This window comes from Salvelinus alpinus, chromosome 28 (assembly GCF_045679555.1).
Source record: "Salvelinus alpinus chromosome 28, SLU_Salpinus.1, whole genome shotgun sequence".
Classification (NCBI taxonomy): domain Eukaryota; kingdom Metazoa; phylum Chordata; class Actinopteri; order Salmoniformes; family Salmonidae; genus Salvelinus; species Salvelinus alpinus.
This window is the reverse complement of record NC_092113.1, coordinates 10,639,760-10,664,808: the sequence shown is the minus strand read 5'-3', so window position 1 is coordinate 10,664,808 and position 25,049 is coordinate 10,639,760. Positions and strand designations below refer to the sequence as shown.

General features: G+C 43.1%; 1 protein-coding gene across 3 annotated transcripts; it reads left to right on the top strand.

The window, feature by feature from the left end:
* The first annotated feature begins 264 nt into the window (after positions 1 to 264).
* mfn2 (mitofusin 2) lies at positions 265 to 24,193 on the top strand. Of its 3 annotated transcripts, XM_071371581.1 has the most exons (19): positions 1,162 to 1,289; positions 1,448 to 1,543; positions 4,920 to 5,098; positions 6,799 to 6,934; positions 7,144 to 7,306; positions 9,767 to 9,891; positions 11,276 to 11,384; positions 11,509 to 11,616; positions 14,979 to 15,132; positions 16,191 to 16,258; positions 16,487 to 16,608; positions 16,772 to 16,898; positions 16,994 to 17,098; positions 17,704 to 17,806; positions 17,954 to 18,177; positions 19,846 to 20,001; positions 20,222 to 20,418; positions 21,247 to 21,381; positions 22,469 to 24,193. In XM_071371581.1, exons 3-19 carry the CDS (start codon positions 4,924 to 4,926, stop codon positions 22,536 to 22,538), a joined length of 2,277 nt encoding a protein of 758 aa, XP_071227682.1. In that variant the 5' UTR covers positions 1,162 to 1,289; positions 1,448 to 1,543; positions 4,920 to 4,923; the 3' UTR covers positions 22,539 to 24,193. The 3 variants fall into 3 exon arrangements, with proteins under 3 accessions (XP_071227681.1, XP_071227682.1, XP_071227683.1); XM_071371580.1 differs by lacking the exons at positions 1,162 to 1,289; positions 1,448 to 1,543 and adding an exon at positions 265 to 469; XM_071371582.1 differs by lacking the exon at positions 1,448 to 1,543 and having other exon boundaries at positions 1,173 to 1,289.
* Positions 24,194 to 25,049: the final 856 nt, after the last annotated feature.

Sequence of the window (25,049 nt, the reverse complement as noted above, 5' to 3'; positions counted from 1 at the left end):
ATATTTATTGATAGATCTTACTACCGGTAGTTAATTATTTTTATTTTACTCTAAAGCCACAAAGTATTGTCTCTCGAGATACAAGGCGTATATGGTTTCTTTATCTGGAATTATTTCAAAATGGGTTGATTTATCGATATTTTGTATTTATTTGCGTACTTTCTGTATACTCACGTTTACGTTTAATGGTTGATTTATCTATTTAGTGATTTTAGGTACTCCATAGTTACACTCCATTCCAGTAGGTGGCGATAATGTGCCTTTGCTGTAGTTAACCACCACAACTAATCAAGGAGGACGTGAAAATTACAAAATTTACTCCTTTTACATTCATTGGCTAGGTCATTTAATTGTCTAGGTCGGAGAAAACAGCTAACTAGATTTTGTAACATTTTAGTACATATTCATTGCTATAATCGAAGGACCAAGATGCAAGAAGACTGGTTATAAATCAGTCCACCCTTTCGTGGTAAGACTTCTCCAGTGATGATAACGTTCGTTGGCTAATGTTAGCTAGCTGCTAACGTTGTTACATTCACGTGAGACAACGTGAAGCATCGGAGCCTTCTAGCTTTGTAGCTAACTCTTTAGCTAGCTATGTAATGTCCAAAGTCAGAGAGAAACTTGTAAAACCAGCGCAAATGTCACTTGTAGTTAGTTAACGGCAGCTAGCTACCCGCCATTAGCCAGTCTTTGGCAAATGACAGGAGTGGGATGTTAGCTTAAAGACTGGTAACCCAGACTATACAAACGTAGCTAGCTACCCCACAATAATACCAAAGTCAATATCAGCATGTGAAATATTTAGCTAGCTATAACATTTCACAATTGTCAACGTGGTTCCAGTTTTCGCAAGGCCAACGGCCCTTTCACACAGAAACAAACAGGGCGAGTAGGACAAGACGAGAAGCGAAAATCACGTTGCGTGATGGTACTTGAAGGAAAAACTAAGCTGATTAATTTGGTCCACTGTTTCGTTTTAGCACATGTCGGTGAAATATATACTTCGTCATGACGATATACATGGTCTGTGTTCTATCTCTAGGCAAATTATCCCCTATCTCCAGTCATGAGAACGTTATCATGACGTAGCACGTTTCATTTTTAGGTTGGATTATCCCTTAGGTCACTGCGGTAACGTTAGTGTAGCTAGCTTGTCCACTGCAGCCTCAGCTGAGTCTCTTGCGAAATGTAGGTGAATGGTAACGATCAAGTTCCTGTCTAGCTAACTAGATAAAGTAACATTAGCCTAATATTTTCCCTGAAGGTTGATCTAACAAGTAGGTAAGGTAAGTGGCACCTACCCTCAGTTTTACTCAATGCTGAATCGCTTTTGATGGGAATTTTTCTACTCTTTACACAAAAGGTCAAATAGGGTCCGCTTATAGTTGTCCCTTTTCACATATGTACAAGTGTGAAATGTAAATGTATTTTTTTGCATATCCAGCTCTCCCGGAGACACCGTCGGACAGTTGGGTCACGGCCAGGGATCACAGGCAGTCATTTTTTATTTTTATTTTTTATTTTACCGTTATTTTACCAGGTAAGTTGACTGAGAACACGTTCTCATTTGCAGCAACGACCTGGGGAATAGTTACAGGGGAGAGGAGGGGGATGAATGAGCCAATTGTAAACTGGGGATTATTAGGTGACCGTGATGGTTGAGGGCCAGATTGGGAATTTAGCCAGGACACCGGGGTTAACACCCCTACTCTTACGATAAGTGCCATGGGATCTTTAATGACCTCAGAGAGTCAGGACACCCGTTTAACGTCCCATCCGAAAGACGGCACCCTACACAGAGCAGTGTCCCCAATCACTGCCCTGGGGCATTGGGATCTTTGTTTAGACCAGAGGAAAGAGTGCCTCCTACTGGCCCTCCAACACCACTTCCAGCAGCACCTGGTCTCCCATCCAGGGACTGACCAGGACCAACCCTGCTTAGCTTCAGAAGCAAGCCAGCAGTGGTATGCAGGGTGGTATGCTGCTGGCCGGGGAGTCATCCAGGGGGAGTGGTGCCTATGCACATAGTCAGGCAGTTAGCTACAGATTGTACATACACCAGATAATCTGATTGGTTCTTTTAAGACAACTAGGAATCCATTAGTTAAAATTTGCATACGCTTTTTGCATATAGCTTCCTATTAGTTGATTCTGATATTTTCCAAGTGGGAAACTGAGCACATTTTTTTTGTCTTGAAAGTGACATTAAAGGGAAAATCTACCCATAAGTCAACTGTTGATACAGTCCCAAATTGTTTTGCATGTCAGCAGTCACATTTTCAGGATATTGCATGTTTGACTGCTTAAATGCAAAACACATTTGAGATTGCAATTGAGAATTGACTGCAAAGAATAGGCTGTGGCTGAAAAAGACATCTGAATTTTACATGGGCTACAATATGCTTGCGGCTTGATCTTTGCCATTACTGACAGGGCAGTAGTCCATGTGAACCACGGCTGTCTGACAAGGGGAATGGGGACAGCTGCCAAAAGCAAATCATGCTTGTCCTTACAGTGTAGGCCTACTGAAGGTGACTCACAGAGCTGCTCTCTCTCTCTCTCTGTTGAACACTCATTGGCTGAGTCACTAGGGTTGGCTAGTTTTAGGATCATATTGAACAATAATAAATTAAGATTCTGTACTTTGAGCTCTTTACTATCATTATTAAGAGTGCATTCTAAGATCCTGTTCGCTATCATGAGTTGATGCATTGCTTGCTGATGTCAACTCTACAAAATGACAAATATAAGATTTCAGGAGTTGTAGTTAACTCACTCAGGCACTCTAATCACAGATTACCATGGAGTTTAGGTAGATTATCAGATGGAAATGTCTAAGGCTTCTCTTAGGTTGACACCTGACACTAGTAACCTGGTGCCAAGAGCTCCTGGTGACAATCAATTGGCTGTGAAGTCTGGCACTCCTGCAGAGCACGTACCAGTGCATGTGCTTTTTGGCTTAGACCTGTAGGCCTATTCTGGCTTTAGGACTACAAAAAAGCTTTGATAGAAGACACATTATCTTTTTATATCTGTCAGGAAGTCAAATGAACCCAGATGAGATGTGTTTATGATGGTTGTGTGATTGACTAGGTTACTGCATGAGTAATATAGGCTATATGACGATGTCATTAGTTTAGATTAAAACTAGGGCTGGGAATTTAACCTTTATTTAACTAGGCAAGTCAGTTAAGAACAGATTCTTATTTTCAATGACGGCCTAGGAACAGTGGGTTAACTGCCTTGTTCAGGGGCAGAACGACAGATTTTTACTTTGTCAGCTCGGGGATACGATCTAGCAACCTTTCGGTTACTGGCCCAATGCGCTAACCACTAGGCTACCTGCCGACACGACATTATCAGCATACTCAGGTGCTGATGCTATATGTAGGCCTATTGCGATTCTCAAGATTTATTGTGATTTGATGTTCCAAAAATATTGCTCACCATATGTTTGCTGCATTGGGCCAATTCCACGGTAACAAAGTGATGCTGAGACTCGCGTTATTCACTTTAAAATGTATGCCAAACAAAAACCAATGATTTCAAAGTGAAAACGACAACTCTATGCACAAGGACTAATTTAAAAAAGAAAATCCTCGAACTTTGACAAACACATTTTCCTCGAAGAACAGTGCAGATGCGAAGTTTGTTAAAATAATGACAGTTTGTGCTTTTGGTGCCGTCATTCTGTTACCAAACTTTTCATCTGCACTGATAAACATTTTAAAGTGAAAAATCTGAGTCGCGGCATCACTCTATTAATGTGGAATTGCCCACAGGGACAAGAGAGCCATGAGAAAACAACTTTTGATCCGTCATGGAAATAAAAGTGCTGAAAACAAATTCGCTCACTATTGAAAAAGATAGAGAACAAGATATGTGGGAAAAATAGTGGCGTTTTTGATGCAGTTACAGCCAACTAACACAAAAGTAATATTGCGTTATAGCGTTAAATAATATCCCCATATGTAACTATTGATTTCCCCCCCAATCACAAGTTCAAAGTCAGCTGATTGACCATTAGCCTTTTGTTTGTCAGTGTTATTTATGGTAACTAAACGGATTCTATTCAAGCTATTCTAGCTGCTTTTCATTCTGAAGTGGATTTTTCTCCTGTGTAATTGTCATCTGATAATGAGGTGTGTCGTTCAGCTCCAAAAATATTCACAATCTGTCTTGCTTGCATATGGTACCCAAATCTAAAGCAATCTCCTGAAAAAGTAAACTGTAAAAAAAAAAGTTTAGAATGGATATTAGCCTGTAGCCTAGGCTTACTAGCTGAAAAGGGATCTGGAAACATCCCGGTTTCCATTCTGTGGGATCCTAATAGGAGAGTGAATGTATTGTTTACATCCTCACCATTTTGAACAGAGCAGCATTTTTCCTATTAGCAGCTGGCATTCAAAGGACCGTTCTACTCTACATTTGACTCCCCAATGAACAATGTAGCCTATGTTTTAAGTTGGGGTCAGTTAATGAAGTTTAGTTTTTCATTGCAACGTAAGCCATTGTTATGCTACTATTTGACTAGTAAGGTGTCTTGTCATTCCTTCCGTTTTCACTGTTGAAACACTTCGAATGCCTTCTACAATTTGTATTTTAAGCAGGTAGGCTAAGAAATGTAGCCTAATCACATAACATGGTATTATCTTTTTTAAAGACCTTATCAACTGGAATATGATAAGGATTTGGCTTTGTTTTATTTTCTCCCTGGGTTTTGAACTTTGTTGGGATTAGTCGCTCGCTAAGTCTATCCTTCCAATGCCATCACCGTTTCAGAGGAAGCTAGGGCCTACGTATTAGTGACAGCCTACATTTGTAAATGATTTCATCCTTTTTCCCCCTCTTTTTATTATAATTTTTTTTACCTAGGATGATCTGTTCTCATTTTGACTCTTTGCTCTCTTTTTCAGTGCAATGTCTCTGGTTTTCACGCGGCCTAACCCCAACGCTATTGGCAAGAAAGACAAAAGACTCATGGCGGAGGTGAACGCCAGCCCGCTCAAGCACTTTGTCACGGCCAAGAAGAAAATCAACGGCATCTTCGAGCAGCTGGCCGCGTACATCAAAGAAAGCTCCTACTTTCTGGAAGGTAGCTACTAGCTTTCCACCTTACCACAAGTTGTGGTCGATAAAGCTGGCTTTCGTTTACACCAATGAAAAGCACAATGTTTTGTGGTGTGGAATTGATTGACACTTGCCTGTTCTATTGGCAGCTAGGTTTCAATTTGGTTTAAATAATGCAAAAACAAAGTGTTGGAGAAGAAAGTAAAAGTGCAATATGTGCCATGTAAAAAAGCTAATGTTTAAGTTCCTTACTCAGAACATGAGAACATATGAAAGCTGGTGGTTCCTTTTAACATGAGACTTCAATATTCCCAGGTAAGAAGTTTTAGGTTGTAGGAATTATATGACTATTTCTCTCTATACCACTTGTATTTCATATACCTTTGACTATTGGATGTTATAGGCACTTTAGTATTGCCAGTGTAACAGTATAGCTTCCATCCCTCTCCTCGCCCCTACCTGGGCGCGAACCAGGGACACATCGACAACAGCCACCCTCGAAGCATCGTTACCCATCGCTCCACAAATGCCGCGGCCCTTGCAGAGCAAGGGGAACAACTACTTCAACGTCTCAGAGCGAGTGACGTCACCGATTGAAATGCTATTAGCGCGCACCCCGCTAACTAACTAGTCATTTCACATCGGTTACACCAGCCTAATCTCGGGAGTTGATAGGCTTGAAGTCGTAAATAGCTCAATGCTTGAAGCACAGCGAAGAGCTGCTGGCAAATGCATGAAAGTGCTGTTTGAATGAATGCTTACGAGCTTGCTGCTGCCTACCACCGCTCAGACTGCTATATCAAATCATAGACTTAATTATAACATAATAACACACAGAAATACGAGCCGTAGGTCATTAATATGGTCAAATCCGAAATTATCTTTTCGAAAACCAAACGTTTATTCTTTCAGTGAAATACGGAACCGTTCCGTATTTTATCGAACGGGTGCCATCCCTAAGTTTAAATATTGCAGTTACATTCCACAACCTTCAATGTTTTGTCATAATTATGTACAATTCTGGCAAATTAATTACGGTCTTTGTTAGGAAGAAATGGTCTTCACACAGTTTGCAACGAGCCACGCGGCCCAAACTGCTGCATGTACCCTGACTGCTTGCACGGAACGCAAGAGAAGTGACACAATTTCCCTAGTTAAAAGAAATTCATGTTAGCAGGCAATATTAACTAAATATGCAGGTTTAAAAAATATATACTTGTGTATTGATTTTAAAGAAAGGCATTGATGTTTATGGTTAGGTACATATTGGTGCAACGACAGTGCTTTTTTAGCTAATGCGCTTGTTAAATCATCAACCGTTAGGCGAAGTAGGCTGTGATTCGATGAGAAATTAACAGGCACCGCATCGACTATATACAACGCAGGACAAGCTAGATAAACTAGTAATATCATCAACCATGTGTAGTTAACTAGTGGTTATGTTAAGATTGATTGTTTTTTATAAGATACATTTAATGCTAGCTAGCATCTTACCTTGGCTTCTTGCTGCACTCGCGTAACAGGTAGTCAGCCTGCCACGCAGTCTCCTCGTGGAGTGCAGGATAATCGGCCACAATCGGTGTCCAAAAATGCCGATTACCGATATTTATGAAAACTTGAAATCGGCCCCAATTAATCGGCCATTCCGATTAATCGGCCGACCTCTAGTCTAGTTCCTAGGGGTTTACAATGGTTGTGTGATTTATTTTTTTCTACCGCTCACAGACACATATAGGAATGAGGAGCTGGACCCGGTCACTACAGAGGAGCAGGTTCAGGAAGTGCACGGTTACCTGTCAAAGGTGGCAGGGATCGGAGAGGTGCTGGCACGCAGACACATGAAGTGTGTCTTCTTCGGAAGGTACGTTCCCTCCACCGCGTAATGACCACTGGCATTGCCGCCACCAGTCATTGGAGTTCGGAAGCTGCATGTTTTCCCCGCTATTCATTTTTCAATGAATCACACAATCAATTTTGTCTCTCCAAAAATGGGTCGGACTACTGCACATTTCTGGAAAATGCTCTAGACCTGTGTTAAATGTTCCTCACTCAGTGTGTTCTACTTTATAGGACAAGTAACGGGAAGAGCTCGGTGATCAACGCCATGCTGTGTGATAAGGTGCTCCCCTCTGGGATAGGACATACCACCAACTGTTTCCTGCAGGTGGAGGGGACCGACGGCAACGAGTCCTTCCTGCTCACAGAGGGATCAGAGGAGAAGAAGAGCATCAAAGTCAGTACCTCCACACGAGGTTAAAGATAAACTTTTAAAAAAGCAACAGGGACAAGTTTTTCCTTTTTGGAATAAAATTAATTGGAGGTAAAAATACAAGACGTTACTTAAAGCTCTTTAAAGTTGGATACTGCACCCTGGATGACTTCTCTGAACTCTTAGCACGCTAGCTAAGTGCACACACACCCAATAAGTTTGCGAGGCGCTGACTAATGGGGGGAAAAAACATACTTTATGAAAAATAAAGTCCCACATGTGTCCTCCCAAAAATGTATTGAAGATACAAACGTTTCGACACTGCGCCTTCCTCTGGGTTTGCTCAGCACAACACACAAATCCTTTAGAGTAAGTTTAAGATTTAAATTGAATGTAGTTTGTTGAGACAAGAACATGCTCTCAACCTTTTAATGTGTTCAAATCTCCCAAGCCCATCTTCATTTAGGCATTGTAATTACTGTGATGCAATGCCCATCTAAGTATAACAGCAGTAAACAGGATTGATATACAGGTGGCTTGTAATTGTCTGTACTGTATGAATACATTTTTGCTTGTCCTACAGAAGATGAAGTCAGATCTGTCACAGTGGCTTTCTGTTGAGCCGTTGTCTTATTCAGTAAACGGTGGGTGGCCCGGTAAACCAATAGTCCTCCGTCAAAACCATGACTCTCACTGGTTATCCAGCACCTATTTTTTTAAATTGTACACAAGCAAACCTCTACCCAGTTGCACCACAGTGTAACGAGTACCACACCTTTGTCACATGGAAAGTAGACATCTCTTAATGGAATGTTTTTTTTCTTATCAATTTTATTCTTTAAAATACCAGCATCCCGGTAACTTTTTATTGTCCCTATCGAAATGTTGGTGTAATGTATCACATAATCACCTAAAGGAGCCCAGAAATGTCCCCTTCCCTGTTGACTGTAGTTTATGACCCAGATATGGCCGCGTGCCTATGACATGCATCCCGATCAAACCTGTTACTGACCCGCGTGTCCAAACATAGCAACAGAATCAACAAAACACCAGCAACCCTGAATGCTCTCAGCCGATCTTATCATGTGTTCACATTCCAGCTGTGTAAGTCCTAACCAGATGGGATGGTGTACCGCTGTGGTAGCCATGTTGGTTAAGTGTGCCTTGAATTCTAAATAAATCAGTGTCACGGTGGGAACCACACATGCAGAGATCATCAGACCAAAGGACAGATTTCCCCTGGTCTAATGTCCATTGCTCGTATTTCTTTGGTCAAGCAAGTCTCTTCTTATTATTGGTGTCCTTTAGTAGTGGTTTCTTTGCAGCAAGTCCTGATTTTCTCGCAGTCTCCTCTGAACAGTTCATGTTGAGATGTGTCTGTTACTTGAACTCTGAAGCATTTATTTAGGCTGCAATTTCTGAGGCTGGTAAATCTAATGAACTTATCCTCTGCAGCAGAGGTAACTCTGGGTCTTCCTTTCCTGTGACGGTCCTCATGAGAGCCAGTTTCATCATAGCACTTGATGGTTTTTTGCGATTGCATTTGAAGAAACTTTCAAAGTTCATAAAATTTTCCGTATTGACAGACCTAGTCTTAAACTAGTGATGGACTGCCGTTTCTCTTTGCCTATTTGATCTGTTCTTGTCATAATATGGACTTAGCCCTATTTGTTAAAAGACCATCTGCTGTATACCACCCTACCTTGTCACAACACAACTGATTGGCTGAAATGCATTAAGAAGGAAAGAAATTTCACAAAATAACTTTTAAGAAGGCACACCTGTTAATTTAAATGCATTGCAGGTGACTACCTCATGAAGCTGGTTGACAGAATGCCAAGCGGGTGCAAAGCTGTCATCAAGGCAAAGGGTAGCTACTTTGAAGAATCTCAAATATAAAATAAACAAATCAAAATATAACACTTTTTTTGGTTACTACATGATATGTGTTATTTCATAGTTTTGATGTCTTCACTGTTATTCTACAATGTAAAAATACAACCCCTTGAATGAGAAGGTGTATCCAAACTCTTGACTGTAGTGTAGGTCTGGGTGAAGCATGCTGGCTGCTAACAGCTTTCCCAGGCCTCCTCTCTCCCCATGGGGACTAAACCCCGGAAAGCCGGTCATTTCCGCTGGCTAATGATCAACACAGATCTACGCTCTGCTCATAGGAAAAATCTCTGCCTGGCTGCTTTATTTGTTGGCACAGATGAGTAACCTTTTTGATGCAACCTTTTTCCATAGAATCTTTATCTCTATGGAAATATGTTATGTCATCGTGGTATCGTTGCTATGGGTTTAAATAGGGACACATGCCAATAGATTATAAATCTATTTCCTTCCTAGTAATCTGTCCTTTTATTACAATAACTCATACAATCAAATGTAGTCAAAGTTCAAATGTGAACACATGTTATTGCATGTTTTTGTCTCTCTCTTGCGCAATCACTTTCTATTTCTGTCTTGCTCACTGTTTCTCAGACGGTGAACCAGCTAGCCCATGCTCTACATCAGGATGAGGACCTGGATGCAGGAAGCCTGGTGTGTGTCATGTGGCCCAAAGTCAAGTGTGCCCTGCTTAGGGACGACCTGGTGCTGGTGGACAGGTGAGGGCAACACACACCACACATCTAAAAGGATCAGGTAGACCATTCCCTTCTGGCATTGTTATTTTAGCACAACCAGGGGTCCTCTGGAAGTGCTCAGAGGTTGATGTTGGAATGGGTACCACTCTTCGCCCTTAAACTTTGTATGCCTACTCCTCTTCTACAAACTACAATATCCTCATATACACTGAACAAAGATGTAAACGCAACATGTATAGTGTTGGTCCCATGTTTCATGAGCTGAAATAAAAGATTCCAGAATTGTTTCATACGCAGAAAGTGTATTTATCAAGTTTTGTGCACAAATTTGTTTACATCTCTGTTAGTGAGCATTTCTACTTTGCGAAGATGATCCATCCACCTGACAGGTGTGGCATATCAAAAAGCATGATCATTACACAGGTGCACCTTGTGCTGGGGGACAATAAAAGACCACTCTAAAATGTGCAGTTATGTCACACAACACAATGCCACAGATGTCTCAAGTTTTGAGGGAGCGTGCAATTGGCATGCTGACTGCAGGAATGTCCACCAGAGCCTTTGCCAGAATTGAATGTTAATTTCTCTACCGTAAGCCGGCTCCAACGTTGTTTTAGAGAATTTGGCAGTACGTCCAACCGGCCTCACAACCGCAGACCACGTGTATGGCGTCGTGTGGGCGAGCGGTTTGCTGATGTAAACATTGTGAACAGAGTGCCCACTGGTGGCGGTGGGGTTATGGTATGGGCAGGAATAAGCTACGGACCACAAACACAATTGCATTTTATTGATGGCAATTTGAATGCACAGAGAGGATCTCGTCACAGTATAAGGCCCATTGTTGTACCATTCATCTACAGCCATCACCCCATGTTTCAGCATTATAATGCATGTTGCAAGGATCTGTACACAATTCCTGGAAGCTGAAAATGTTCCAATTCTTCCATGGCCTGCATACTCACCAGACATGTCACCTATTTGAGCATGTTTGGGATGCTCTGGATTGACGTGTATTCCAGTTCCCTCCAATATCCAGCAACTTCGCACAGCAAGTGAAGAGGAGTGGGACAACATTCCACAGGCCACAATCAACAGCCTGATCAACTCTATGCAAAGGAGATGTGGCGCTGCATGAGGCAAATGGTGGTCACACGTGATACTGACTGGTTTTCTGATCCACGCCTCTTGTTTTTGTTTTAAGGTGTCCGACCAAGAGATGCATATCTGTATTCCCAATCATGTGAAATCCATAGATTAGGGCCTAAGTCATTTACTTCATTTGACTGATATGACCTGTAACTCAGTAAAATCTTTGAAATTGTTTCATGTTGCATTTATTTTTGTTCAGTATAGTTTCTACTGTGGCCTTGTGATCTGAAGTCATCCCATAATTCTGCTCCTACAGCCCCGGTATTGATGTCACGACAGAGCTGGACAGCTGGATCGACAAGTTCTGCCTGGACGCCGACGTCTTTGTCCTGGTGGCAAACTCTGAGTCCACTCTGATGCAGACGGTAAGAAACAGGTTTCTACTCTAGAAAGAAATCCACTCGGCCCGAACTTGCATGTTGGCCAAATGCCAGTCAAGGTGTCTGAGGGTTTATTGGATTTTGAATAGACAAATGCTACTCTTTGCAGGAGAAGTCATTCTTCCACAAGGTCAACGAGCGTCTCTCCAGTCCAAACATCTTCATCTTAAACAACCGCTGGGATGCCTCTGCCTCGGAGCCGGAGTACATGGAGGAGGTGAGTTAGCATTAGCAGTCATTTGTTACGCTGAGGTTAGTTTTAGCGTTGGCAGTCATTTGTTACGCTGAGGTTAGTTTTAGCGTTGGCAGTCATTTGTTACGCTGAGGTTAGTTTTAGCGTTGGCAGTCATTTGTTACAGTCAGGGCTAAACGTATTTTATTTTAGAACTAATCTTCCAAGAGTCTTTAACATTTACAAAACAATTTTATAATACAATCACATTTTCACAACAAAGAATACACTGACATATTGACATGTAAGAAAAACACTGGTTCATTACAGACCGCGGGCCCTGACTACTAAAAAATATATAAATAAATGTAGGAACTCGGGCGGGCTTCGACTCTTCGACTGTACTTGTTGTACAGAATTAGGATCCCAAAGCCGCCACTAACAGGTCCTGATCATCATCATAAAGGGGAAATGTTTGATAAAATACTTGCAGCATTGTTACATTAGTAGGAGGAGATATGCATCTTTCAAATGATTTGCCACGGATATAAAGCGCTCCGCACGTTATCGTTGTTAACAGTTGGAAAAATTGTCAGTGAGAAGCGCCAGCAGCTAAGTCCTGTATGGCAATACTTTGAGAAGTTTTTAAAGGAGAAGGTGGTGAAATGCAAACTTTACGAGGTGAAATTGAGCTACTGTGGCAGTACAGGTGCAATGCTGAACGGGAGGCACCGTGAGACACAACCCATTGCTTGCTGGCAGCATTGCGATAAGGGACAGACTGAGAAAATCACAACACTGATTACAGAAATGATTGCATTTGATATGCAGCCATTGTCAAAGGTAGAGCATGTCAGCTTCAATGTTGCCCTAATGGAATGTCTAGAAACATACCACAAGATGCCATGTCGAAAAATTGTGCCGGTCCGGATGGAGAAATTGTACAAAGCGCACCATACGTGGCGTTAACAGATTGCTGGACGTCTATGAACACGCTGTTACATATATCACTGCAACGATCCATCACAATGATGAGAAGTGAGAACATGGAGGAGCGGCACACAGCAGAGAATTGTTGCTGAATGGGTGGGGAACACTAAGGTGAGCGCCGTCTGGTAGGGTTTTGGACTAGATGGCACAACCACAAAGTCAAAATTGGGTATATTGTAAAGATTCATGAATTTTTGTTGCTTTTCGGTTTTAATCAAATCAAATTTTATTTGTCACATACACATGGTTAGCAGATGTTAATGCGAGTGTAGTGAAATGCTTGTGCTTCTAGTTACATTTACATTACATTTAAGTCATTTAGCAGACGCTCTTATCCAGAGCGACTTACAAATTGGTGCATTCACCTTATGATATCCAGTGGAACAACCACTTTACAATAGTGCATCTAACTCTTTTAAGGGGGGGGGGGGGGTTAGAAGGATTACTTTATCCTATCCTAGGTATTCCTAGTTACGACAATGCAGTAATGTCCAACAAGTAATCTAACCTAACAATTTCACAGCAATTACCTTATACACACAAGTGTAAAGGAATGAACAAGAATATGTACATAAAAATATATATGAATGAGTGATGGCCGACCGGCATAGGCAAGATGCAGTAGATGGTATAGAGTACAGTATATACATATGAGATGAGTAATGTAGGGTATGTACACATTATATGAAGTGGCATTTTTTAAAGTGGCTAGTGATACATTTATTACATCAATTTTTCCATTATTAAAGTGGCTGGAGTTGAGTAGGTATGTTGGCAGCAGCCACCCAATGTTAGTGATGGCTGTTTAACAGTCTGATGGCCTTGAGATAGAAGCTGTTTTTCAGTCTCTCTGTCCCTGCTTTGATGCACCTGTACTGACCTCGCCTTCTAGATAATAGCGGGGTGAACAGGCAGTGGCTCGGGTGGTTGATGTCCTTGATGATCTTTTTGGCCTTCCTGTGACATCGGGTGGTGTAGGTATCCTGGAGGGCAGGTAGTTTGCCCACGGTGATGCGTTGTAGCCAGATTCTGGGCCGTGGTTGAGCCGAGTACATGGGGTAACTACTGCCTGCAAGAGTACAGTATTAGATTCAGCAATTAAGTTAATGGTGAGGTAGGGTTGGCACTAGGGTCTGCCCAAGTGTTGATTTCAAGTATAGGGTTGCACCTCACATGGCCGTATCATGCCGGTGGTTGAGCGAGACCTTGTGGGACTGCCTGTCTTTCGGACTTGTGATACTCAACCCACCTCTCCCTGTGCTGTCCACTTCACCCAAAGAAGTGGGATGTTTCCTTATCTTGAATGTCTTCTATGGGCCAGGAGAGGTTGTAATCCCCCACAGTCTTATTAATAACTTATACATTTACATTTGAGTCATTTTAGCAGGTGCTCTTATCCAGAGAGACTTACAGAAGCAATTTGAGGTCAAAGTGCCTTGCTCAAGGGTTATGGACATTTTAGGTAACTTGGGTGAACTCCATTTTTAACAGTTATATGAGTCGTCCAACAAGGGAAACACTTCAGATGTTTGATATAATACAACCCAACACAGAATCTGAGGACACCTGGAGATTAGCCAGGAGACTGAACTGGGACTGACTGCCCTCAGTCTGGCTTTATGCCTTTGAAATAAATGTCAGGTTGAACATGAGGGCTGTAACGATGCCAGTATCACAATACTTTTTCCATGGGGAAGAATAAAAACATGAACTGGACTCTTTGGTCCTTTTTAAAACCTGCTGTACGTCTGGATGATGTTTGTTTTCAACATTAGGGCCATTTTCCTAAAGAAGTTAATACTGCTTGGCGTTTTTGTTTCCTTGGCACGACACTAACAAGTATCGCGATACTGGTAACGTCCCTGCCCTTTAGTGAACATACCATATTTTGTGACCATTTCAGGTCTGCCAATACAATTTGTTAAAGGAGGAGCATGTGCCTGTAGGCTTGGGTTTACACTAGTGTGTGTGTATGTATGTATGTGTAATTTTTCCTGCTGTGTGTGTTTGACCCTGTCATGAAAAGTTGCGTGCACATCAGAAAGAGGTTTGTTTACATGGAAGTTGGTATGACCACTTGCAACTTGAAATGGCGCTCGTGTGAGTTAACATGTAATCAGACTGTCTACATATGTCATTAGAGGTTTGATAACCTAGAAACCTACTACATGCCAGTGAGGCAAGGTACAATATCCTATATTAATAATATTGTTGAACATAGCCATTGTCTTGCATGTCCTCATGGTCCTCACTCACGCACTGCAAGTTTGTCAAGGTCCTGACATCAACGTCAGCTATCCAGCTACAGAGCTTTTTTACGTCGGGATGCGCACACATCACTCGAACATGACGTTTGATGGTAAACAGAAAATGGCTCTATTGAACCCGGTCTCCCTGTCACTCTGCCCCCCCCCCAGGTGAGGAGGCAGCACATGGACCGCTGCAGCAGTTTCCTGGTGGACGAGCTGGGTGTGGTGGACCGGGCCCAGGCCAGCGACCGCATCTTCTTTGTGTCTGCAAAGGAGGTCCTACAGGCCCGTGTTCAGAAGGCCCAGGGGATGCCAGAAGCAGGTACATACACACTGTTGTCTATGACGCTACAAGCTTGGCACACCTGTATTTGGGGAGTTTCTTACATTCTTCTCTGCAGATCCTCTCAAGCTCTGTCAGGTTGGATGGAGAGCCTCGCTGCACAGCTATTTTCAGGTCTCTCCAGAGATGTTCGATCGGGTTCAAGTCCGGGCTCTGGCTGGGCCACTCATGGACATTCAGAGACTTGTCCCGAAGCCACTCCTGCCTTCTCTTGGCTGTGCTTAGGGTCGTTGTCCTGTTGGAAGGTGAACCTTTGCCCCAACCTTCCAGAAGGACAACCATCTCCACAGAGGAACTCTGGAGCTCTGTCAGAGTGACCATCGGGTTCTTGGTTCCTCGGTTCCTCCCTGACCAAGGCTCTTCTCCCCCGATTGCTCAGTTTGGCCGGGCGGCCAGCTCAAGGAAGAGTCTTGGTGGTTCCAAACTTCTTCCATTTAAGAATTTTGGAGGTAACTGTTCTTAGGGACCTTCAATGCTGCAGAAATGTTTTGGTACCTTCCCCAGATCTGTGCCTCGACACAATCTTGTCTCTGAGCTCTACGGACAATTCCTTCGACCTCATGGCTTGTTTTTTGCTCTGACATGCACTGTCAACTGTGGGATCTTATGTAGATAGGTGTGTGCCTTTCCAAATCATGTCCAATCAATTGAATTTACCACAAGTGGACTACAATCAAGATGTAGGAACATCTCAAGGATGATCAATGGAAACAGGATGCACCTGAGCTCAATTTTGAGTCTCATAGTAAAGGGTCTGAATACTTATGTGAATAAGCATTGTCTTTTTTTATATACATTTTCAAAAATGTTTAAACCTGTTTTCGCTTTTTTCATTGTGGGGTATTCTGTGTAGATTGAGATTTATTTAATAAATTTTAGAATAAGGCTGTAACCTAACAAAATGTGGAAGAAGTCAAGGGGTCTGAATGCTTCCCGAATGCACTGTAAGCCACTCAGGTAGACATTCACAGAAAAACAACGATGTAATATCCAGGAAAAATTTCCTAAAATAATAAACACACTCCTTACTTGTTCAGGTGGTGCTCTGGCCGAGGGATTCCAGGCCAGGATGTTTGAGTTCCAGAACTTTGAGCGGCGCTTCGAGGTAAGGCTTTCTAATGAAAGAACCTCTCGGAGTGAATGGGGTATACAGTTTACAATACTTCGTCTAGGTTCCCATTAGAGATGTACCGAACTCTGCTCAAGTGCTGGTGCATGCTCTAGTTAGGAGAGCGTGAGCTCGACAGTTGAAAGCCATTGAACGTATCAGGATATTTATGCCCATTTCACTAGGCCCTCTTATGAAACGCTCTGTTTTTCCCTGTTCTTGTAGGAGTGTATCTCTCAGTCTGCGGTGAAGACCAAGTTTGAGCAGCACACTGTGAGGGCCAAGCAGATCTCGGAGACCCTACGGCTCATCATGGACTCGGTGCACGTGGCGGCTCAGGAGCAGAGGTGAGTTCTCGGGTCACGCCAAGTACCCAGGCTGCCTCAATTGTCAAAATGTCTTCCGTGTCTCCTTTCCTTCATTTGAACCGATATGATGGAAGCAATAGGGAACGGCTGCCGTGCGAGGCAACCAGTTGTGCTCCATGTTTTGTGAACCTTGTGTGTTCAGGATTCACTGCCTAGAAACCAGGGAGGAGCGCCAGGACCGCATGGAGTTCATCGACAAACAGCTGGACCTGCTGACGCTGGACTGCAAGAGCAAGATCAAGAAGATCACAGAGGAAGTAGAGCGACAGGTAGGTCACGTTTAAAACGGGCTGCCGCGCTACGATTGAATTCTAAGAATGGTCTAGTGAACGTTGTTCTTCCCTCACACCCTGTGTGTGTGTAGGTGTCCAACGCCATGGCAGAGGAGATCAGGCGACTCTTTGTGCTGGTGGATGACTTCCACATGGACTTCCATCCGTCTCAGGTGGTGCTCAAGGTGTACAAGAACGTGAGTGATTCCCTGGCCTCCAACACAAACAAGCGCTTGCTCGCACACACACCTCCTCCCACTCCTTTTGCTACCGGGTGTTTATGCTTGGTTCTACTAATCGGCTGTCATCTGGACTTTGATTAGCTGAATCGAGTGTGTTTGAGCAGGGCTGGAACAAAAACCTACATACCCAGTAGGTCTCTAGGAGGAGGATGGGCCACCGCTGCCGTAGGCCTCAATCCTTTTCAGAGTGTTAGTGGAATTCTCCCTAGGGCCTGTTTTGTCCTGGTGTCTATCTTCTCTAAGAGAACAACCCTTGCAAGGAATTACCTGAACACACCCTTTGACATTTAAGGGTGTGTTCAGATTGGCAAACTTCCATGAACATGAACTTGGATTGTTTTATATTTTAGTGTGTGTTCAGAATGTCATACTGTACAGTTTCTGTTTTCTCTCTGATCAAATGTGTTGTACTATGTACAGAATAGGGTGCCCATTTTGAAAGTGGCTGTAGTGTAAGGGACAGGCCAAAAGCAGTGCATTACATACGTAATAGGGTGTCCATTTTGGACTGAACCTTTGAGATTGTGGTGGTGATGTTGTACTGTGTGTGTTTGTTACAGGAGCTCCACAGGCACATTGAGGAGGGCCTGGGCAGGAACATGTCTGAGAGGTGTTCCACAGCCATCACCGCTGCCCTGCAGTCCACCCAGACAGAGATGATCGGTCAGTCCCGCAGCAGCGGCACTCACACAATTCCAAACCCCATCCTATTCTTAAAGGAACACTGGCCGAAATATTCCCAGTAAATTAAATTGTTGTTCAATTGTGAAACCACGTGGAGATGTTGTCAACTAGCATCCCCCCTCTCAGATGGTCTGAAGCCCCTGCTTCCGGGGCCGGTCCAGGAGCAGGTGGACAAGCTGGTGCCGCGGCAGCAGATCTTCACCCTCAGCTACGACCTGGCCTGCGACAAGTTGTGCAGTGACTTCCAGGAGGACATTGGCTTCCACTTCTCCCTGGGCTGGACCATGCTGGTCAACCGCTTTCTGGGACCCAAGAACACACGACGTGCCCTCATGGGCTACAACGACCAGGTGTGTGTGTGTGTGTGTGTGTGTTATTTCCCTAAGAAAAGGGTTAGGTAGAGTAAGCCCTTCACCACACATCTAGGATCAGGTTTACACCAGCCCCCAATCCTGACCCTAAAGGCGTCATTGTGATCGCTTCCTCAATTTTTCGACTTTTAAATGTATTTATTCTTAAAGAATATAATTTACAATGCCTCGAGTTTAGTTACATTTTCTTACCCCATCAGTACCCCCAAAATAAATATAAGCTTGTTTTACTCCTTTGTTTGTAAGTTATGTAATTGTAAGCAAACACTGATAGGCTCAAAATATGGTTAAAACTATCATTTTGATCTCATGGATGGTCATCCATAGCTCTGTCTGAGTGGTTACATTTCTCCAGCATCATCCCTCAGCTATTTAAGTCATTGGCTGGGTGACCGCTTTGTTATTGTTTGAAAAGCATATTGTCCCTGTAAAGAGAGAAGATAAAATAATACCTTTCTCAGTGGAACAAGGGGCGAATCCTCTCTGATAGCAGGCAAGCATACTCCATTCTGGGTTCTTATTCCTGTGCTTGCTCAGTGCTTTGAGATCACTCTGATGTAAAGTTAATCCCCCATGAAGCCAGTAAAAAGAGCCATGAGTTACTATTCGTACAATAAACCTAGGAACTGGTTCCCTCGTGGATGGGTTGGTTGTTTAGCAACAAAACCGACGTGTGCGCAACCATGGGGCAGAACGGACTGGGTTGGCTGAGATTGTTGACATGTAAGCTATATTCCATCTATGTTTATTGAAAACAAATACATTTGCACAATGAGCACTTGTCTCTCAAATACATTTGTTACAGTTGTTGGTTAGCTAGTGAATTTTTGCCAAAATGACGTTGACATGAAATCCAGTCAAAACGCCTCAAAACAAGACATGGTATCAAGAACAACGTGAAATGAGCTGAAACGAGCCACTTACGCTTCCCCTCATAGCAGCTTGTCATTCTTGCAGGCAATCTGGTCCTCCAGGATCACAACAGCACGCTGACTTCTGCCCCATTTGAAGGGGGCACGTCGTTTTGTGACGTTGTCAGCTAACCGTCTATAGACTGTAAACACGGAGTTCACTGGTGACCTCTTTCCATACAGCATGTCATATAGCAGCACCAGGCTGGCTGCCGGCGTTAACTACATTCATTGTCAATGCACAATATTTGTTCAACAGCTGTGAAAGGACTATTAGAAAATCCATAAGAATAGCAGTTAAATTGCACACACGTATCGCCACGTCATCCGTGCTTAATATCGCTTTGTAAGCTAGCTAGCATACAGACATTTGCTTACGTGCGTTGCTATGGTTATACCGTACCACAAGCTGTCAGGAGCAGTCTATCTCTTAAAATGGACCATAAAGTACTACACTAATAATTTCGATACTTGCATATGAAATATCTTCCCACATCGCTTGAATTGGTGCTGGCTGCATTCATATTCCGCACATTGTGGCATTGTTGACCAGTTGGTTATTTTAATGTGGGGATATCGTTTCCCCCCCCCCCCCCCCCGATTCACTTCCGTTTATCAAATCTCCAAAAGGAGGAGTATGATAATGGCGTAACGGTGGCTTTTAAAGGCTCTTATTGGTCAAGACGTAGCATCAGCTATGCCGGGTTTATATACGTCATTGGTGTCTGTCCTGTAGGTTCCTCGGCCTATGGCCCTCACCCCGGTCAGCACCAGCATGCCCCCGTTCCCCCAGAACTCCATGACCCAGGAGGAGCTGATGGTCTCCATGGTGACCGGCCTGGCCTCCCTCACCTCCCGTACATCCATGGGCATCATAGTCGTCGGCGGTGTGGTAAGGATAGAGGAAACGCACTCCGTGAAGGCTTTACAGAATGTGCAAATGGTTGTTGACAAGGCCCTAAACCAAAAGTGTCGTCTCCGAAAACAAGTTGGAAAGGAGTTGACACTTTCAGTGTTTTTCCCTGTTTAACCCAGGCATGAAATGTATTTTCTTCCTTTGCACTCAACAACGGTTCATTTGAAAATCTAAGTATTGAAAATGTGTGTGTCAGATCTGGAAGGCGGTGGGCTGGCGTCTGATTGCCCTTTCGGTCGGGTTGTACGGCCTGCTGTACGTGTACGAGCGCCTCACTTGGACCACCAAGGCCAAGGAGAGGGCCTTCAAGCGCCAGTTTGTGGACTACGCCAGCGAGAAGCTGCAGCTCATCGTCAGCTACACCGGCTCCAACTGCAGCCACCAGGTTCAGCAGTGAGTAATGGACACCCCATCTACAGCGGTCTGTTTTTGTCTGACTCACTCACTCCTTTTCTCACTACATCATCTCTCTCCATCTCTTCCTATCTATCCCTCTTTCACCTCACTTTCTCCCTCTATCCATTTGCTCTCTCCATCTATTTCTCTATCTGCCCGCTGTCCTCCTACGCCACCACAACCGAGTCTTACAAGGCCAATATAATCCCCTCAACAAAGAGATGGCATGTTTGGCAGGGCTCCACACTGCCACTCTCCGTAGTTCAGTTCTGCATGTTTGACAGCTAGTATAGAATTTGCTAAAGCCTCAGAACCACTGGCCAGTCAATCTGTCACACAACGTTATGTAAGCCTGTTTTATATAAATAGATTGTCTCCTGCAGTGTGGGAGTTGTTCTCTGAACATGACTCATAGAGGCCCTCTGGTGGTGAGAGGAGGGACTGGCAGTGGGATCCGGTTTGCCTATAAGCTACCAAGTGAGCCTATTGCTCTTTGCAGTTGTAGGTCATTCTGAAAACAAAGCTGACTTAACAGTCGTAAGTAGGACCCAAGGACTCCTGATTTACGATCAGTTTTCGTTTTTTATATCACGAGGCCTAAAATGACACGGATGGGGGAAACCGATCCTAGATGAGCACCTCTACTCAGAGATGCTCGGTACACTTATGGCCCCTGAGTCTCAGAGCGCTATTCCTCAAAATGCCTAAACGCTTGAGGACATGCTGAAGTTGACATGGCTCTATAGGAATCTTGTTCAGCGAGTTCACGAAGTAGAGTTGAGACTGCGTGGCTCTGAGCTGCTGGGTGTGTGTCTGTCTGTGCAGGGAGCTGGCCGGCACCTTTGCTCAGCTGTGTCAGCAGGTGGACGTGACGCGGCAGAACTTGGAGGATGAGATCACCGACATGAACACGAAGATAGAGCTGCTGGATGCGCTGCAGAGCAAGGCCAAACTGCTCCGGTAAGACATGACGCCCGGTAACACACTGGTTGCGTCTGAAATGGCACCCTATTCCCTATAAAACCAAGTGCCCAAAAGACTCTGGTCAGAAGTAGAGCACTGCATAGGGGATAGGGTACTATTTCGGACACTGCTCAGTCAACATTGCTCAGTGATCAAGACTCCTTGGCATTCTCAATAACCTCAACTCTCAACGGGCTCATAGTAAAGGGTAAAAAATGATTGGGCATAACTGCACTGAACCAAAATATAAACACAACATGTAAAGTGTTGGTCCCATGTTTCATGACCTGAAATAAAAGTTCCCAGAAATGTTCCATACACACAAAAAGCTTATTTCTCAAAAATTGTGCACAAATTTGTTTACTTCCCTGTTAGTGAGCAATTGATCCTTTGTCAAGATAGTCCATCCACCTGACAGGCATATCAAGAAGCTGATTTAAACAGCATGATCATTACACAGGTGCACCTTGTGCTGGGGACAATAAAAGGCCACTAAAATGTGCAGTTTTGTCACGCAACACAATTCCACAGATGTCTCAAGTTTTGAGGGAGCATGCAATTGGCATGCTGATTGCATGAATGTCCACCAGAGCTGTTACCAGAGAGAAATTATCTACCATAAGCCGCCTCCAATGTTTTAGAGAATTTGGCAATAGGTCGAACCGGCTTCACAACCGCAGACCACATGTAACTACACCAGCCCAGGACCTCTACATCCGGCTTCTTCACCTGTGGGATTGAGAGGGGAGGGGGGTGCTGAGGACTATTTCTATCTGTAATAAAGCCCTTTTGTGGGGGAAAAACTCATTCTGATTGGCTGGGCCTGGCTCCCACCCATGGCTGTGCCTCTGCCCAGTCATGTGAAATCCATAGATTAGGGCTTAATGAATACATTTCAATTGACTGATTTTACTTATATGAACTGTAACGCATTCTTTGAAATTGTTGGATGTTGCGATTTTATTTTTGTTCAGTGTGATATTAAAGTACCATCTGTTTTCATTGAAGACAAGGCACTACTACTGTCTTGATGGTGTGTACCTATCTCTGTACCTGAGTATGGTGTTGCCTTGTCCCCTGGCAGGAATAAGGCTGGCTGGCTGGACAGTGAGTTGAACATGTTCACCCAGCAGTACTTGCAGCAGGGCCGGTAGAAGTGACCACTGACCGGCCGTGAGATGAACCGTGGAGAGAACGTTGACCGCGAAAAGACCAAGACTGTCCTGTGTTAACCAGAGGGAGTCCTCGCTACCTAGACAATGGGGTCGGGTCAATTTGGTTTTCAATGTGGTCAAATCAGGAAGTGAACTGAAATTCAATGGATGAATTTGAAAATGGCATATTGTAAAAAAATATATAATAATAATACACACAAAAAAGTGGAATGGCTTGAAAATGAATTGACACCCAACCCTGCTAGACATGGACGGCCCTTCAAATCATTCACTCTCTCCTTTAGGGCATTTTAGAATATTTTTTTGCCGCTCACATTTAATTTAAAGATAACATATTTTATCAGTGCATTTTATGGAAGAGGAATTTATTTGATACCAAATACAGCCATATGATATGTTGTCATGCATTGCAGAAGAGGTTGCATATCGTTTGTGTATTTGATTTGACGCTACATGCCTTTGAACACGGAAGATGATTAAGTGCCACCCTGAAATAATGGCAATCTGAAGGTGGTCACGAAAAAAACAAAACCTTTTAGTTGTAAATACCAGGGAACATCCAAAAGTGCAGCAGAAATGCAAAAGTGATTTATTCCTATAAGCTTCCTGCACCACGGTGTGGTGGTAACTCTATATTCAGACTATGAAATGACACTGGCGATATGAAACACTGGCTATATGAAACAGTAGACTAGCATTCTAGGTGATGGAGACGTTAGTCCGTTCTGAATGCACTCTCATGCCTTGGGGTCGTGCACTGTGTTATGTCATGCTTGCTTTGATTTGTCTTCTGCTCCATGTAAATCAGTGTTGGACAGAGTGGATCACGCTCTGTCCGAGCTGTTGCTCGGAGCAATTCAGCGATCATTGTTGAGAAGTCGTAGCTGTTTAGACTGCTTGTTTAGTGCTAAGACACTAAACAACCCTTTTGGGCTTTATAATCATTTACAAACAGACTTCTATTTAAAATGACAAATGCTAATAAACTACAAGTAAGGATCTTTCTAAAAAAGGACTTGCAGTGTGTGGTCCGTGACCCTGTGCTTTTTCATCATAGCGACTCTAAAGGATCGTTATAGTGGAAACATCACCATTATTTATCGTGATCAAACCTCTGCACCCCAAAGCCTTGCTTCTTAGCAGGTGAGATTTTAGATTGCGAAAGGTACATGTACTTGCTATGTTGGCATATTCCTTTTTTTTTTCTTTTTAAAAGATATGATATTCAGGCATTAGCACTATCATTGAAAGGCCTATTTATGACTTGTAAATGTCTCTCAACCTTAATGTCTCTGTATAGTGTCACTAATGGCAGTTGTCCTTCAGGTATATGTCTGGCTGTGTGTGTGCGTTGGGTCGTGGCCAAGCCAGTTGGAAAGTGGTCTGGAAAGTTCTGAATGAAAATGTGCACTTTATACTTTGCTGCTTCTGTTTAATTTTTTGTACTTGACAATTTGGCTTTTAGTTTATTTTCACCCTAGTTACAAAGCAAATACAATGTTGGATAGATGTTTGAGGTAGATTGTAATGTGTAAACTTGCATGCAGTGACTGTTGTAATTTTGTTGTCATGTTAACCATTAATGTAAAAAGATACAGTTAAGTGCATTAAAGAAGTGTCGATGAAGAATGAAATGTGTATGGAGAAGGTGTTTATTTTGCTTAACCCTTCGAGTTGCAGGGATCTGCGTTATGGTGGAATCAGTGACTTGTATTGATTAACATTAGTTTCAGCTCGGGGAGCATAATTGAATACACAGGATAATGACATTTACAGTCCAATTAGCTCTTTTGCTTTAAGATACATTTTTATTGGCTGTAAATCACAGTAATGAGTCCCCTTGCACCTGTCAGGAGCTGGATATGGAAATATAGTGCTTAATTAAAGAACTATAGGATTTAAAGTGATTAAAGATAACTTATTTAAATTGCTGTTGAATGTAATATAGAAGAAGAAAAAAAAGTTTAACCAAATGTATAATGTTAGTATACCAGATAGAATATTCTATGGTGTGAGTACTTCATATGTACACTGAACAAAAATATAAATGCAACATGTAAAGTGTTGGTCCCTAATTTTCATGAGCTGAAATAAAAGATCCCAGAAATGGTCCATATGCACAAAAAGATTCATTTTGTGCACAAATTTGTTTTCATCCCTGTTAGTGAGCATTTCTACTTTGCCACGATAATCCATCCACCTGACAGGTGTGGCATATCAAAAAGCATGATCATTACACAGGTGCACCTTGTGCTGGGGAGGGTAAAAGGCCACTAAAATGTGCAGTTTTGTCACACAACACAATGCCACAGATGTCTCAAGTTTTGAGGGAGCGTGCAATTGGCATGCTGACTACAATAATGTCCCCCATAGCTGTTGCCAGTGAATTGAATGTTCAATTCTCTACCGTAAACCGCCTCCAACGTTGTTTTAGAGAATTTGGCGGTACATCCAACCTGCCTCGCAACCGCAGACCACATGTAACCATGC

Coding starts and splice junctions, on each gene's coding strand:
- mfn2 (XM_071371580.1), top strand. CDS start 4,924: ATGTCTCTGGTTTTCACGCGGCCTAACCCCAACGCTATTGGCAAGAAA. Junction 15,133..16,190: donor CCAGGGGATGCCAGAAGCAG/GTACATACACAC, acceptor TTACTTGTTCAG/GTGGTGCTCTGGCCGAGGGA. Junction 16,259..16,486: donor ACTTTGAGCGGCGCTTCGAG/GTAAGGCTTTCT, acceptor CTGTTCTTGTAG/GAGTGTATCTCTCAGTCTGC.